The sequence below is a fragment of the Biomphalaria glabrata genome, chromosome 4, assembly GCF_947242115.1.
Source record: "Biomphalaria glabrata chromosome 4, xgBioGlab47.1, whole genome shotgun sequence".
NCBI classification, from domain to species: Eukaryota; Metazoa; Mollusca; class Gastropoda; family Planorbidae; genus Biomphalaria; species Biomphalaria glabrata.
In genome coordinates, this window is record NC_074714.1 from 12,498,450 (window position 1) to 12,513,576 (window position 15,127).

Below are 15,127 nucleotides of genomic sequence, written 5' to 3' on the forward strand. Positions count from 1 at the left end.
TTAGTAATTGATAACTCTTGGCATTTTTGGAGCCATATTTTGATTTCATTTTTCTAAGTGTTCTTTTAAGGGTGGCTGGAGAGGGACTATTGTATGAACTATCATAACAATAGGATCTATTAGGGTCTATCCTATTTGTTCTTTAACCTCTATAAGGCCCAATGCGTTTGAGGCTCTCCTTGTTGGTACGGAGGTCATAGAATATAGTGGGAAAATATTTATTTAGCTGTTGAGTCTTGTTTGTATTTCTGTCAGTGTACTTAATCTGTATCTATATTGTTGTTTGTTTAAAAGTCCTGTATCCATATATCTGTATTTCTCCTGTCACATTTCTACTTTTTATTAATTTCTTTAAAAGCAGACTGTGTTGTTCTCTAGATTGTTTCTGTGTTTGTCCTTTTTACTTATACTGTACATATATTTTTCTTTCTCTTACTAATTTACATTTTTTACTATCTTACTCTGGCACAACAGCACACATGTATAACATATATTGATATTTGTGAATATTGAATTTGAATAGTTTATAATTGAGTAACTGAGTAAATTTTGATCTAGATCTATACATTGGACAATTATCACTACATTCTTTCATTACATTGTAACCATTGATTGAATTTTTTATATTATTGTGTAATATACACATGTTAAATAATTGACACACACTGTATTGACAAGTATAACACAGTACATTTTTCTTTTCTCACTTAATTAACTACACAAAGCATTAAACATGTCTTCCTATGACAAAATTTTAGAGCTAGTGAAAATCATGGAACTAGAAGGGGATGAGAAAAAGGAATTTATTAAAAAAGAATTAGAAAAGGCTGAAAAGAAAGAAAGGGAAGAAAGGGAAGAAAAGAAACAAATTAGAGATAGGGAAGAAAGAGCTGCTGAAAGAGCTCATCAGAAAACATTAAAAGAACTAGAAACTAAACAAAGAGAAAGCCAAGACAAAGTAGAGTTAGCTAAACTAGAAGCTGCCAAAACAAATTCCAACATTAATACCCAACAGTCTACAACAAAGCCATTCATCTCCAAATTCCACAAATACAATTCAAAAGATGAAACACTTGAAAACTATTTAGTCCAATTTGAGCATATAGCCTCAACCTATAGTCTTGACAATGAGGACATGGCCAAACACCTACTAGCAAATTTGTCAGGAGAACCCCTCAACATCATTTCCACTCTAACTGTAGACCAAAAGAAAGACTATGCAGCAGTAAAGACTAGATTACTAGAACACTTTGGAAAAAACTCAGATTTCTATCGTAAGCTATTCAGGGACACTAAATTGAAAAAAGATGGGGACTTCAACAGAATAATATTCGACATGAGGACTAACATGATAAAATGGTTAGAGCTAGCAAAATGTGACATCAAGGACCCGACACAAATCCTAGACATGCTACTCATTGACAATGTCCTCAACAACGTGACAGACTTAGTATTTACTTTCCTTAAAAAAAAAAAGATCAAGACAGAGACTGAACTGATAACAAACCTAAATTTATTTAAAGACAGTCACCCTGGACACACGATTGACAAAAGAGACCTACACCAACTAGTAGCCACAGCAACAACATTCAACAATAACAACAATGACAAATTCAAATGGTCCAACACCAAGACTTGTTTCAATTGTGGGAGAAAAGGTCACGTAAAAAACCAATGCAAAGCTCCTATAAACTACAATAACAATTACAGATACAGAAGTTACACTAGTTTCTACAACCCAAACAGCTACAAACAAAACAACAATAATTACAATAATAGACCACATAGACTACACCAGAGTGCAAGTCCCAATGAAAGAAGAAGTTTTGCAAACAGTTACCAACACAATAGCTATAACAGAAACAGGCAATCTAGAAGGGACCAATATAACTACCACACCAACAACCACCCAAACAACTACAATAGAGGAAACAATAGAAACAACAGTGGCAATAACACCAACACCCATAGAGAGGAAAATGTAGCCTACATGCAAGCAAATAAGTCCAAAATAAAAGTCTTTCCATCCTATGTTAATTCTAAAGAAGTAGGATCAATTCGCGACAGTGGAGCCACGGCAATAATAGTTAAAGCCTCTTTAGTCGAACCAGGACAGTATCTAGAAGATACAGTAAAAGTGACCTATGCAAATATACAAAAATTCGATATTTGCAAGACCGCTAAAGTCCTAATAGAATCACCCTGGATTACAGGAGAACTAGAAGCCATAGTTATGGACACCCCAGCACAAGATCTAATAATAGGCAATGTAGATGGTGTAAAAGATCCAACACTAGAAGAAGTTATGCAATGGGCGGAAGATAGACAAAAATATTCCCTATTTAAACATGAGGCACTATTAGCTCAAACCAGATCACATAAAAAAATAACACCAGAAATAGAATGCCCCACTGTATTACTCAATGAAATAGGCATAACTAGGGAGGAACTAATAGCTATGCAGAAAAATGACACCACAATACAAGACCTCTTAAGCAAAGATTATAACAAGATAAATTTAAATAACCACCATATAGAAATAAACAACTTAGCCATTAGATATAACAGGAAAGAAAACTGTACTAGACTTCAAATCCTGATCCCTAAAACTTTAAGAGCTAAAATATTAAATATGGCACATGATGACCCCACAGCAGGACACTTAGGAAAAAAGAAAGTATATGCTAAGATAGCCAACAAATTCTTCTGGCCAAAGATGGGAAAGGACATTAAGAACTATGTAAACAGTTGCACAGAATGTGCCAAACAAAAAACAGTAACTAGAGCCCCATTAGAGAAATCAGATAAATCTCACTATTTTTGGGACAAAATTGCCATGGACATAATGGGACCCCTAACTACCAGCAGTAAAGGGAATAAATATATTTTGGGTATCATTGACATGTCCACTAGATGGGCAGAGGCATTTCCTCTAAAAGATATAAAGGCTATTGACATATGTAATTGTTTAAAAACACTTTTTCTTAAATTTGGATTCCCTAATAAGTTACTGTCAGACAATGCATCAAACTTTAAGTCCCACCTTAACCAGGCATTTGCAGAAATGACTAACATCCGCCTAGTCCATAGCACTATCTACTCACCACAGGGAAATGGAGTAATAGAGAAATGGAACAGAACTGTAAAACAGATGATATATAAGCTAGAAAGAGACTCAATGAGTACCTGGGACCAGACTCTTAGCTATGCTATATTTGCCTACAACACTAGCATCCATGAAACCACCAAATTCAGCCCCTATGAGCTTGTATTTAACAGAAAACCTAAAGGACCGTTAGAGTTATGGGCTGACAACATGTTAGACTTAGAAAACATAGAACAGTACCATCCTTGGATAATTCAGACCAAACAACAGCTTAGACAAGGAATAAAACTAGCAGAGATAAACATGGACAAAAATCTAGAAAGGCATAGGAAAATAAAAAACAGAAATAGAAAACTAAGAACACTAAATGTAGGTGACCAAGTTTTTGTTAAGATAGAAAACAAACACTGTAAAGATAAGAATGAGGGACCATTTAAAGTTATAGAGAGAATTAATAACAAAGTGTACATCATTGATAAAGATGGTAGAGAATGCAAACTCAATATTGACAAACTTGTAAAATTGGATAAGAGACAAATAACTGACACAGACATAATTGAACTTGATGTAGAAACCAAACACAACATACAAGAACATATAGTAAGCACTATAAACACAACACACAACAGTAGGCCAAATATTGAAAATGATATGTTACAGAATTTGACAGTTAAATATAGTGATGTAATTACACAAAAGCTAGGATGTACCAATCTGATAGAACACACAATAAAACTCAACAAAGCACTACCAACTAAGACAAAAGCCTATAGTATTCCTAAAGCATACGAGGACTTAGTTAGGACAGAAATGACCAACTTAATTAAAGATGGGAAGATAGAGAGATCAGAAACATGTAAATATGCATCACCCATGGTCATTGTAAAAAAGAAAGACAGTGGAGTAAGAATCTGCTGTGACTTTAGAGAAATAAATAAATGCACAGTCATAGACCCAGAACCCCTACCAGACACTGACAGCATAATTACAACTTTAAGCAAATCATCCCTATTCACAACAATGGACTTAAACAGAGGCTTCTGGCAGATTAAAATGGACCCTGACTCTAAGGAATATACAGCATTCAAATGCACTATGCCAGGCCTAGAAGGTATCTATGTCTGGAATGTCATGCCATTCGGCTTAATAAATAGTACAGCCACATTTCAGAAATGCATGTCAAAATTATTAGAAGGCATAAATAATGTATTGTCTTATGTAGATGACATTTGTGTTTTCACCAACTCACAACAGGAACACATTCATGTACTAGAGCAAATATTTTCAAGACTAAGAACACACAACATGACATTAGCCCCCAAGAAATTAAACCTAGCTAAGCCTGAAATCCAATTCTTAGGATATTGCATTACCAATGACAAAATTACACCCACTGAAACAAACCTAACAAAGATTAAAAACATAAAAGAACCTAGGACTAAGAAAGACATGAGATCATTATTAGGACTTTGCAACTTTTATAGAAAGTTTATTCCAAATTATGCACAGATAATTGAGCCCCTTGTTGAATTTACTAAAAAGAAGCATGGAAACACAATTTGTATAGATGAAAAAAGTAGACTAGCATTAAGCAACTTAAAAGATAAATTTAATGAGAAACTAGAATTAGCCAGTATTGACCCAACATCAACACTATCACTATACACTGATGCCTCCAACACTGGTATTGGGGCATGCTTACTACAGCAAAGAGAGTCATTTTTTAAGCCAATAGTACACATCAGTAGAACACTGTCTGAAACAGAAAGAAAATACTCAGTGATTGAGAAAGAATTATTAGCCATTGTATGGTCAGTTGTAAAACTCAAGAATTACTTGTTAGGTAGATTTTTTAGCATTAAGTGTGATCATAAACCATTACTGGCACTAAAAAGAAAAGATCTAAAAAATGACAGGATAAACAGATGGACACTCATTCTCTCAGATTACAAATTTGATTTAGAAAGCATTCCAGGACATGAAAATGTAATAGCTGACTTTTTATCCAGATACATAATACATGAAAATGAAACAAGTGAAAATAATGACATTAAACACATTAGCCAGGACATTCTGATAGAATAAATAACCAGTACAAAGTACTTAGAAACAAGTAGTAGTAGTCAACTAAGTCAAATTAACATTCTACACATTTTTCAAATAAGTCATGACACTTTATTGTTACACTTTTCTTTTGGGTCATGATGACATTTATGCTTATGATCAATAACAGATCATCTATTTTCTACTCATTGTATTTTATTGTCAACTTGTAATATGACAAATGCCAGATGTGTTTATTTTGTGTGTATATATTGTATTTCATTACTGATTGTGCACAGCAATGTAAACAATGAGATGTAAACAACAGTGAACTACTTGAACTGTTGACCTGAATTTTTTTTCATAACAACTCACAGATGTAAATATTGTCTAAAATTTTTTACACACCTGAATACTACAATGAATGTTTATAAACATGGAAATTTGTTTACTATTGTACTTCAATACTACACTCAGACTATTTATAGTAGTCTTATGCAAGGTCAACCTTGAACTGGATTGACATGTATCTGAAAATTTTTTTTCATTTTTCTTGATGATGGCAAAACTTAGAATAATATTTTGACACAGCACATCACAGTTGTAAATAAATATGAAATTTTTTTTTCTGTAATAATTTTGAGTAAATTTACTCAGTGTGTCAAATGATACACATTGATAATGTTGTGCATCTACAATTATAGTAAAACATTGGATGTGGAATAACTTGTATATTTTTCTCTTTTTTATATTCATTAGCATGTGATTGCATGTACAAATTTTTTTTTCAGTACAAATGTATGCATAAAGTTTGTTAACACTTGATGGAGGTACTTTTCATTACAATTAATGTTACATTTCAGTGATTTTGCTCTCAGTGAATTAAGTATATAAATGATTTTTTTGGACTCAGTAATTTATATCATTTTATACATAATTACTAAGATTATATAAGATGATATGAGCAATTGAAGTGAACTTACAGCACTTGATAGAATAATGGACTAAGCTCACATATATTTGTACAGTGATATTAATGTAAAATATATTTGTCAAAGATTTTTGGTCAAAAAATCTTTTTGGAGTGTGGGGCGTATGTCACAGTCCAGTTTTAGAACCTCTGTGACATGAAGTGACACGCAGTCACCTATTGTAACATTCCGTGCGGGCAAGCACGAGGTTATGTGAATAAGTTAAAGGACTCTGAAATAAGGGTAAAAGTCAGTTAGTGAAGAACTCCAGCAGAGAGTGGATGTACGATTTTCTCTGTCTGTAATATGAACGAATATTAATGAATTTGATTTAATGTTAACTTGAGAGTTTTCTTTGGACTTATATTTTGAACATTTCATTGATGTGATTACTTATTCCACGTGGCATGAACAGCCAGTATTTATTGGTGTATATTTTGTGACGGCTGAAGTCGCCAGTATTTTCTGTAATTTATCTGTATATATAATAAATTCCACGTCTGCTACCACTGTGTTCATCAGTAATTCTAAATGTTGTCATTGGAGACTTTAGTATATTAGTAATGTTGCGCACTTGCAAATCTAGTGCGTCTAATAAAGTACATCGCTAAGAGGAGTATTATAGCCGTACCAGAAGAGGTACCTACATCACACGGACGTACCCACGCCGCTACGCCTACAGCCAAAACCAGGTAGCGACAACTTTGGAAAGAAAAAAGAAATGAAATGAAAAATACCAGTTTACAGCTTCCTCGTCCATAGTTTGAGGATTGAGCTCGTGACGTCTCCACATTTTAACATCAAAGTCACCAGTTTTGACCTTTTCAAAAAGCTAAAAATAAATTAATTAACGTAAATTAATATACCTAAGAAATATAAATTATATAGTAATGAATGAAAAACAAAGACCTAGCTCAGGGATTTCAATTAATTTACTTATTATAATTTAATCAAGTTAAAATAAATATGACTCTCATATTAAGAGATTTATATTTCTTTATTTTGTTCTTGTTAATTTTTAGGAGCAGGTTTTCAACAGACAAACTCATTTTCCCTCTTTCTTTCAGGGGAAAGGGGGGAGTTACTAAGTTTACAGCAAGATTTCTTTGTTGACAGCAAAACTTTGGAGTTGGGTGGATGCAGTGGACAGATGGCTGGAAATTTGTTCTGCAAAACTATACCTCCATTTTTCCTTGCTATCTTGAAAGATGTTTGGTCAATGTTTTCGGTGTGCTTCTAAGACAAATGACATTGTTTTCTTATGTATAATAGGTACCATAAATCTATCTCAATAGATGTAGCCAAAGTAACTGGTTTAGAGATATCCTGAACTAAGTCCATATTTCATTTCATATTTAAATTTTAAAAACTTAGTTTAAAAGTTGACACTGGACATCACCAGCTAAATCTTTTCAGGAAATCTTTAAAAGGTAATTCTGTAAACTATTATCTTAGACATTAGTATCACTGCATTTAAAATTTATATAGTATATTAAACTGTGCCAAGATATGCAGCATTCTAGTATGGATAAAAGAGCAACTGTACTATAGAGAGCTAGGCTGTTGCTAGATATGTGTTTAAGCAGTTTAGGAAATTAAACTACCTGACTCAACTAAATAACTGTGACTTATAACCTCAATGTCTATTTTCTTGCTTTACACACTTCTAGGACTCATAAAACTCACAAGTAAATATTGTGTACTTTTTCTTTTTTAACAGTTATATCATTATATGTTTAATCTCAAGTCTAACCAGAAATATAATAATAATGGCTAAATTTAAAAAAAAAAAATCATCAACTAGCTTACTTAGAATAAAACTTCAAGGGAAAAAAAAATATGGGTCAGGTAAAGTTCAGCTCAATAGTTTCATAAGCCTACATTTGATGGGAATAACTAGAATAACAACTAACCAAATTTAGTTGACCAACAGGCTTCAGATTTCCACAGCTCTCCACCCCATGTCCCATAATTAACTTCACTAACATAAGAATCTTTAGAGAATTTTAATTCCTGTCTTTAATATTAATCTAATATAATAAATATAGCAATGAATAATTATCTATTTGGCATATGTAGTAATCAATAAATTTGTTTGGTGAGAACATTCTGGTCTTAATCATCTATCTATTATTTTTGAGAATGCTGACCCAATAGACTGTAAGACAGGCATGTCAAACTCGTTAAGGTGTATGGGCCGCAAAAAAAACTTACTATGTCCTGAGGGGCCGCAGCCAAAAATCAGTTGCAAAACAGCTTACTAGTTTTATGTAAATTAGAAACAATACAATAGAATACAATAATTAATGGCATACCTGTCCCTAAGTTAGGTAAATTTGTAGTACTATTTGGTAATTAAAAATTATTATGATTGCTCATTTTTTTTCTTTGTCCTGATGCTTGACATCTTTCTGGGTTACAAGTTTATTGATATCGGGTGGAAGTTTGTTTGCATCTGACACTATCATCACTGACAACAAATTTCGATCAGATAATTGTCGCAGTTATCTATGTAACTGTATAGTAGAATTATTTCTCTAATTGATAGTGCTGCGTTGATGACTATATTGATGACGTCATTACACTATTAATATTTTCCTTTGTAGACTAGGGGACTGAGCTTTTGTTGCTTGTCACAACTTCTAGTGACGTAAAGTTAGGTGTGTGTGGTTTTCGTCATTTGTCGTCTAGTACAGTCTCTCCATTGTTTTGTACGTTGGTACAGATAGACGTGTCTTGAGAGCTCTTGAATTTCTCCTTGGGTTTTGTTACTGGATAGCCTTAACATCTGCCTTGGACATTTTCTTGTTGGATTATCTTGACCCCTGTTTAGGGTGAGTTTTATTTTTCATTGTATAGTTATCTATTTGAATTCGTTCGTATTTGTAAGTCTATAATTAGACTAGATCTATATGATTAGAAGAATCCTTTCTTTTATCTTCTATAGGGTTTTAGGGTCAAGTCTAAGTTTTGGTCGTAGTCTCAGTTCAAGACTCTATTTCAAGTTTTGGCGTCAAGTCTAAGTAGTGATCTTAGCTTGGTGTCAAGTCTATGTGTTAGACTCAGTCAGTGTCAAGTTTTGGTGTCAAGACTTGTTTATCCAGTCTCAATTTTCTATATTGAGAGTACAACTTGAGGTCTACAGTCTACAGGATTGAGATCTTCATCTCACTAATCTCAGTTGGACGTCTGGTGTTCAAGTTGGTTTTTCATGAGTCTGAGGTTCAAGATTCCAGACTGCGGGTTGCCTTGGTCAGACCTGATGTTATAGTATGAACTATAAACTTTTAGAATTGTCGTCAGTGAACAGTATCGGATCTAGAGGCTAGATCTATGTGGATTACCAGTTGCTGTGTTGGAAGTCTATTTGAACAACTTATAATGAATATATTAAGGTAATGATATTGTTCAAATAATGATCATTTATATGTTGCAAAGAGAATAACTGGATCATTTTAGATTACATATTATTGCACATATATCTATTGATATTGATACTACTATTATCATTCATCATACATCAGTTCATTTGTAAATATATCACTGGAATAAATTTTTATTGTTATTTAACATCATACACTTAGTTTATTAATTTAATATACAACTGTATGTGTATGATGTGCTTGTCAGGCTGAACTTGAGCCAAAATATTACAAGTTCAGAAAATAATAACAATAACACACATTGAAATAATATTAATTTTAAATAAATATTCACATTTGAAATATCTAATAAAAGTTTGATAAGTACAAGAACACAAGAACCTGACAATAATCTCGAACTGTGAGGTGATTTGTAGCTTTCATTATAGAAAAAAACTGCTCACAGTGATCAGTGCTTGCAAAAATAGCTAGAATTCTGACTGCAAATTTCCGCAATTCAAATGTTGGTACAGCCGATTCTATATACTTCGCTTTCAACAAAGAATCTGACTGCTATTCTATCAGCTCTAGTTGCACATTACCAGCAGCATTTTCAGAAGCAAATGAGAATGGAGATGAAAACAACGAAAATTCTTGCTCTTGAAACGAAGTCATGAAAACGGTCATTGAAAGCATCTACTAACAATTCCAGGTGTAAGACATATTTACCAAATGTTGCAGCCGTATTTAATCTTTTTTAGTTCCTGACACGTTGAGAAGTGAACAAGATTTTCTCTTCATATTTAGTTTATCCACAGTCGTAATTTTGCTTGAAAGCACTTTACATCATCACACGCAGTTGTGACAATTTAGTCTTTACTTTAAAATTTCAAATTCAAGTCTAGCAAGTGACCATTGGCAGTGAGATCAATGGCAAATGCCAAATCCTGAACCCATTCGTCAGTATGGAAATGTTCATCAGGTTCACCTTTCATGTTCAGATACATTACAATTTCTTCACGCAGTACAACAAATTTCTTCAATTCTTTATAACAGGAGAGCCAGCAAATTTCGTGTCCAATGTCATTCAGAAACATTGAAAATTGGCGATGATTTAAGCCACTGGCACGAATACAATTGATCGTGACTAAAATCAGTCTTATGACATGTTGGAATAGTAATTGCTTTGTGCGTTATGTTTCTTGGTGAATGATGCACTGAAAATGATCAAATTAAAAATTAGCATTTAGTCTCTCTTATTTTTGCAAGAAGCTTTGTATCAAAACCATTTCATAATGGTTAGTGTGCCATCCGTTGTTAGACTAGCTAGCTTTTTACCAAAGGTAAATTGTACTGCAATATCACCTGTCATTTCTCAAAAACATCCTCGCTTGTTGTGGCGTTATGCATAGAACAAGTAGCTCCTAGTGTATCTCAAAATTCCTGTCACATCGAGAGCTTATGAAAATAATTCTAAATCTATTTTGTTCTTCAATTGTTCACGTTAGCTGATTGACATGTCATTTATTATATCTGCCACAGTGTTCCTAGTTAACGCTAATACTTTGAATGCTTTCACCTTTTCTGGACAAATTACTTCAGCAGCTTTAACGATACACTAATTCATAAAATCCCTTTCACTAAATGATTTGCTTGCAATTAAGTTTGAAAAATGTAGCTGGCTTTCACTGCAGACTCAATCTCGCTGTTCAGTTTAACAAATACTATTTTTCAACTCAAGTAGCTTGTCATCTTTTATTTTCCAGGGTAATAGTTTAACATTATTTTGATAATTTTTGAGGAGGCCAAGCGGGCCGCATGCAAGGTGGTCGCGGGCCACATGCCCGAACGCCGTTTTTGATATGCCTGCTGTAAGATATTAGGAGCTGAGAATGCAAACATTAGGGCACAGCATTAAAGCTAAGGGCCTACCTAGGTAGCAGTAACTAGTGAAAATGAAAGAAAGTTTTTTGTGTTAATCTAACAATCTTTAATCCTAATAATGATTTCAAGGCTCAACTTTGGTTGGCTAGTAGGAGATTTCTAACAATAGCCAGGAAAAAGAGGTGCCTCTTGACCAGCTAGGTCAAGACCTTCCCTGTCTTTCTTACTGTACCAATCATTACTATCTACTGTGAAGGAAGGAAGAAGTTGGCAGATCATGGGACTAAAGTACCAGCAAATTCTTTCTTTTTTTCTACAACCACAGTCTGCTTATTTTTATCCCTTCAAATACAATAGTGCCATATTTATCTTAGACTTAGATCTTCCCATGCCATTTGGTGCATAGAGCAGCAAGCTCTCTCCACAGCCTCTTCTAAGCTGGTGCCTTCCTAATTTAAGTCATCTAAGAAGATGTGACACTATGTTAAGCAGGGACGGCCCTGTTTTCATTCTCCTCTATTTCTGCCTCCATATTATTGCTGTCTTTGGGGAACATGTTTGGTCTTGTCTAATATGTCCCACAAATCTCATCATACGATGTTTGTCAGCACTTCAGCCAGTGAGGTAGAAGGTTTCTCGTTTGGTGGTGACCTGATCTCAGTACAATCTATTCCTGGGATCCTTCTCAAGTCATCACTGACGAGCCACGTTTAGCCTTTTTTTTTACTTCCATGTTTCTCAAGGAAGGTAAGAGTGATTGATGCAAACTATGTCATCATCCTGTCTAAAAATAACCACAGAGGGCAGGAGACCAATAAAGTTCCCTTGTTGTTGTTTTTTTATGAAATGTTTAGATGTTATGAAGCCAGCACAATAATCTCACTAAAACAAATGGCTGATACAGCCCTTTTCATAGAGCCATGATATAAATAGCTTTGCCTTGACTGTTCTCTTGACAAACATACAAAGTATTGAAACTAGCCTACATAGAGATTTACAAGTAATGTACATTTTAATTAGGTTCTAGTCATACTCAATTCTAAATGCTCTACTCACAATTTTAGCCAGCTTTACTACTCCAGCATCAACAATACTAACATCTTGACAGTTTTCTGTGATATATCTACCAGCATCTCTAGGAGACATAACACCTTCCATGATAAACCTACTAGACTGCTGATGAAATTTGTAGAACTATAAAAAAGTCAGTCATTCAGAAATTCATATTAAAATTGTAAAAAACTAGATTTAGTACACCCTAAATTAACATAATCAATAATTGTGGTTTTTTTTATACATATTCTGGGTGTTCCTTCTGCAATCAAGATTATCTTGCTGGATGGCAGGGGTTTAAAGTGGACTGGGTTTGAATCTAGGATCATCACAGACAAACAAAGGGCAGACAAAGAGACAAGGCAGCCATCCAATAATCGTATCACAATATAGTCGTATATTGGACTATAAACGTATAAATATAATATTTTAAGATTGATGAGCTCAAGGTATTTCTAAATATGTATATGGCATAATATGCCTATCATTTAGGGCCTATGTACAAACTAATTTACTTATAAAAAAATATATAAATCATAAATTATGGCTACAGCTTTCTAGATTATAGAATATAGATGTACTCTAGAGGTTAAAAAATGTAAATCTAATCTAGATTTAGAATCTGCTAACTATCTAGATCTTCAAGACTAGTTTAACCTAGGGCTAGAGCTCAAATTCATGACTCAAAAAAATAAATGTTAAAATTAAAGGTGGAGAGAGGACTAGAAATATTGATCATTGATGATGTCCAAAATAAATGAGAAAAGGACAAGCTCTCATCTGAAAGATGACACCTATTATAAGCTATCCCAACAAGATAAACGTCTAATCTTTTGACTTAGGACTGGACACAACAGAATGAAACAACATATGTACCGGAAGTTCAAAATTGGAACCAGTAAAATCTGCCCATGTGGAGTATCACCAGAGAATGCCGACCACGTCCTCCAAAACTGCTCTCTTTAGTGTCTTTACCAAGAGGCCTGTACAAGACACTGGCCCCAAAACACCCCAATAGAAAGAAAACTATATGGAGAGCTCCCTGATTTGGAAACCACTGTGCAGTTCATCTTTATATATATATTGGTCTAGTCATCTGAACACTCCAACATGAAAATGAGAATGTGGAAGAAGATGGTATCCATTAATATGTTGATGTATTCAATAAAATATTTATATTATGATTAGCAAAAGAAATTAGCTAATTATAATATAGATAGAGATTCTACTTTTGAACTAGATCTAATTCATAGTAGGTTAGTAGGCCTAATATTATAAATTAAATTCTAGATCTAGACTAGTAGTACTAGTAGAACGTGTAGATCTAAAATGATAAAATCTAGACTATAGAATTATAAATCCACTAATCTAGATAGATCTACAGACTAGACTTAGACACTTCTTCTTTACTTTACTTTTGGTGGAGTTGCAAGTACCAATTTAAATTTTACATGATCATAATCTGTTATAGTTACTAATAGTAATAGGCCTAGTTAAGTTTATAGTGTTTTATGTTTATGATTAATAATGTAATATAATTTTAAATTAGTAGCCCTACAAATGTGTAGACACTGTTACTGTAGAGACTAGTAGTAGTAGAGTGTAGACCTTTAATCATTAATGCTAGATCTAGATATAATTTGATCAGATCTAGAATAACTAATCCAGAAGACAATCCCTATTCTATCTAGATCTAAATATCTAATACAGACATGACATATGACATGGATCTAGATCTAGATCTAGATCAAGATCTAATCTAAAGACGTATTCAAACTAGTGCCGAAATATATTCGAAAGAGAAAGCGGAAGTACGTGGAAAATCCGATTAATATTTTGTAACATCTTTCGGGACTTTCGGGTGTTCCTTCCGAAATAAAGATCAAAGACGTTTTGTCATAAACCTACAATCAGTGCGGCAGGAGATGGAAGCTGGCAAATTAAATTATATGGCACCAACTCGAATTGTGATGATTGTCCAAATCACATGACCAGACAGCCTTCAGATTGCTCAGAAGGGACTGTGCATTATATAATACTTTTAATAAATGGGCGATAACGTCTCTTTGGAAGTAACGTCTGTAATGTATCAGATAATTGAATAAATAGTTATGACCCCCCCCCCCCCCAAAAAAAAAAAAACACGAAAAAATGATCTTAGCTAATAAGCACTAAATCTAGGTTAATATTCAAAGTAGAATATGAATTAGATACAGGAGTCTAGATCTATCTGCTGAAACAAAAATTTAAACATTATATGGTAGGCCTACTATATATATATCTATATATATATATATAGGCCCTATATAATATATATATATATATATATATATATATATATATATATATATATATATATATATATATATACACTTACTAAATCTAGATCTAAATACATAGTGAATTTGAAAACTTACTTGATCTAGATCCATAGTGAATTTGAAACTCAATCTAATGATCAGGCTTACCTTTTAAAATGACAGGCACAGTAAACTTGTTAGTGAAGTCGTTATTCCGCCTGAATCTTTTAGTTTCCCTTATTTATAGCCTACTTTACATCGACGATTGTCGTACGTTTCAAACAAACAAAAAAAGTCTTACCTCCCCCTACCCCAGCCCTTTTCTGGCAACTTAGTTTTTGGCCTACATCTTGCAAGAGCATGCAATAAAAAGTTATCAACAAGTAGACCAGCCATCGGACATAACCC

General features: G+C 33.5%; 1 protein-coding gene across 7 annotated transcripts in view; it reads right to left on the reverse strand.

Moving 5' to 3' along the window:
* The window catches only part of LOC106070739 (queuosine salvage protein-like), a 29,153-nt gene extending 14,026 nt beyond the window's left edge, over positions 1–15,127 (reverse strand). The window contains exons 1-3 of one of the 7 annotated variants that reach the window (XM_013230704.2): positions 14,888–15,127; positions 12,423–12,539; positions 6,858–6,952 (exon numbers count right to left, since the gene is read on the reverse strand). In XM_013230704.2, coding sequence (XP_013086158.2) covers positions 6,858–6,952; positions 12,423–12,524 — 197 coding nt within the window. In that variant the 5' untranslated portion in view covers positions 12,525–12,539; positions 14,888–15,127. Of the gene's footprint in view, positions 1–6,857; positions 6,953–12,422; positions 12,561–14,027; positions 14,152–14,234; positions 14,280–14,887 lie in introns of those variants that run through there. The other 6 variants (XM_013230700.2, XM_013230703.2, XM_056026681.1 and 3 more) reach the window with 6 other exon arrangements.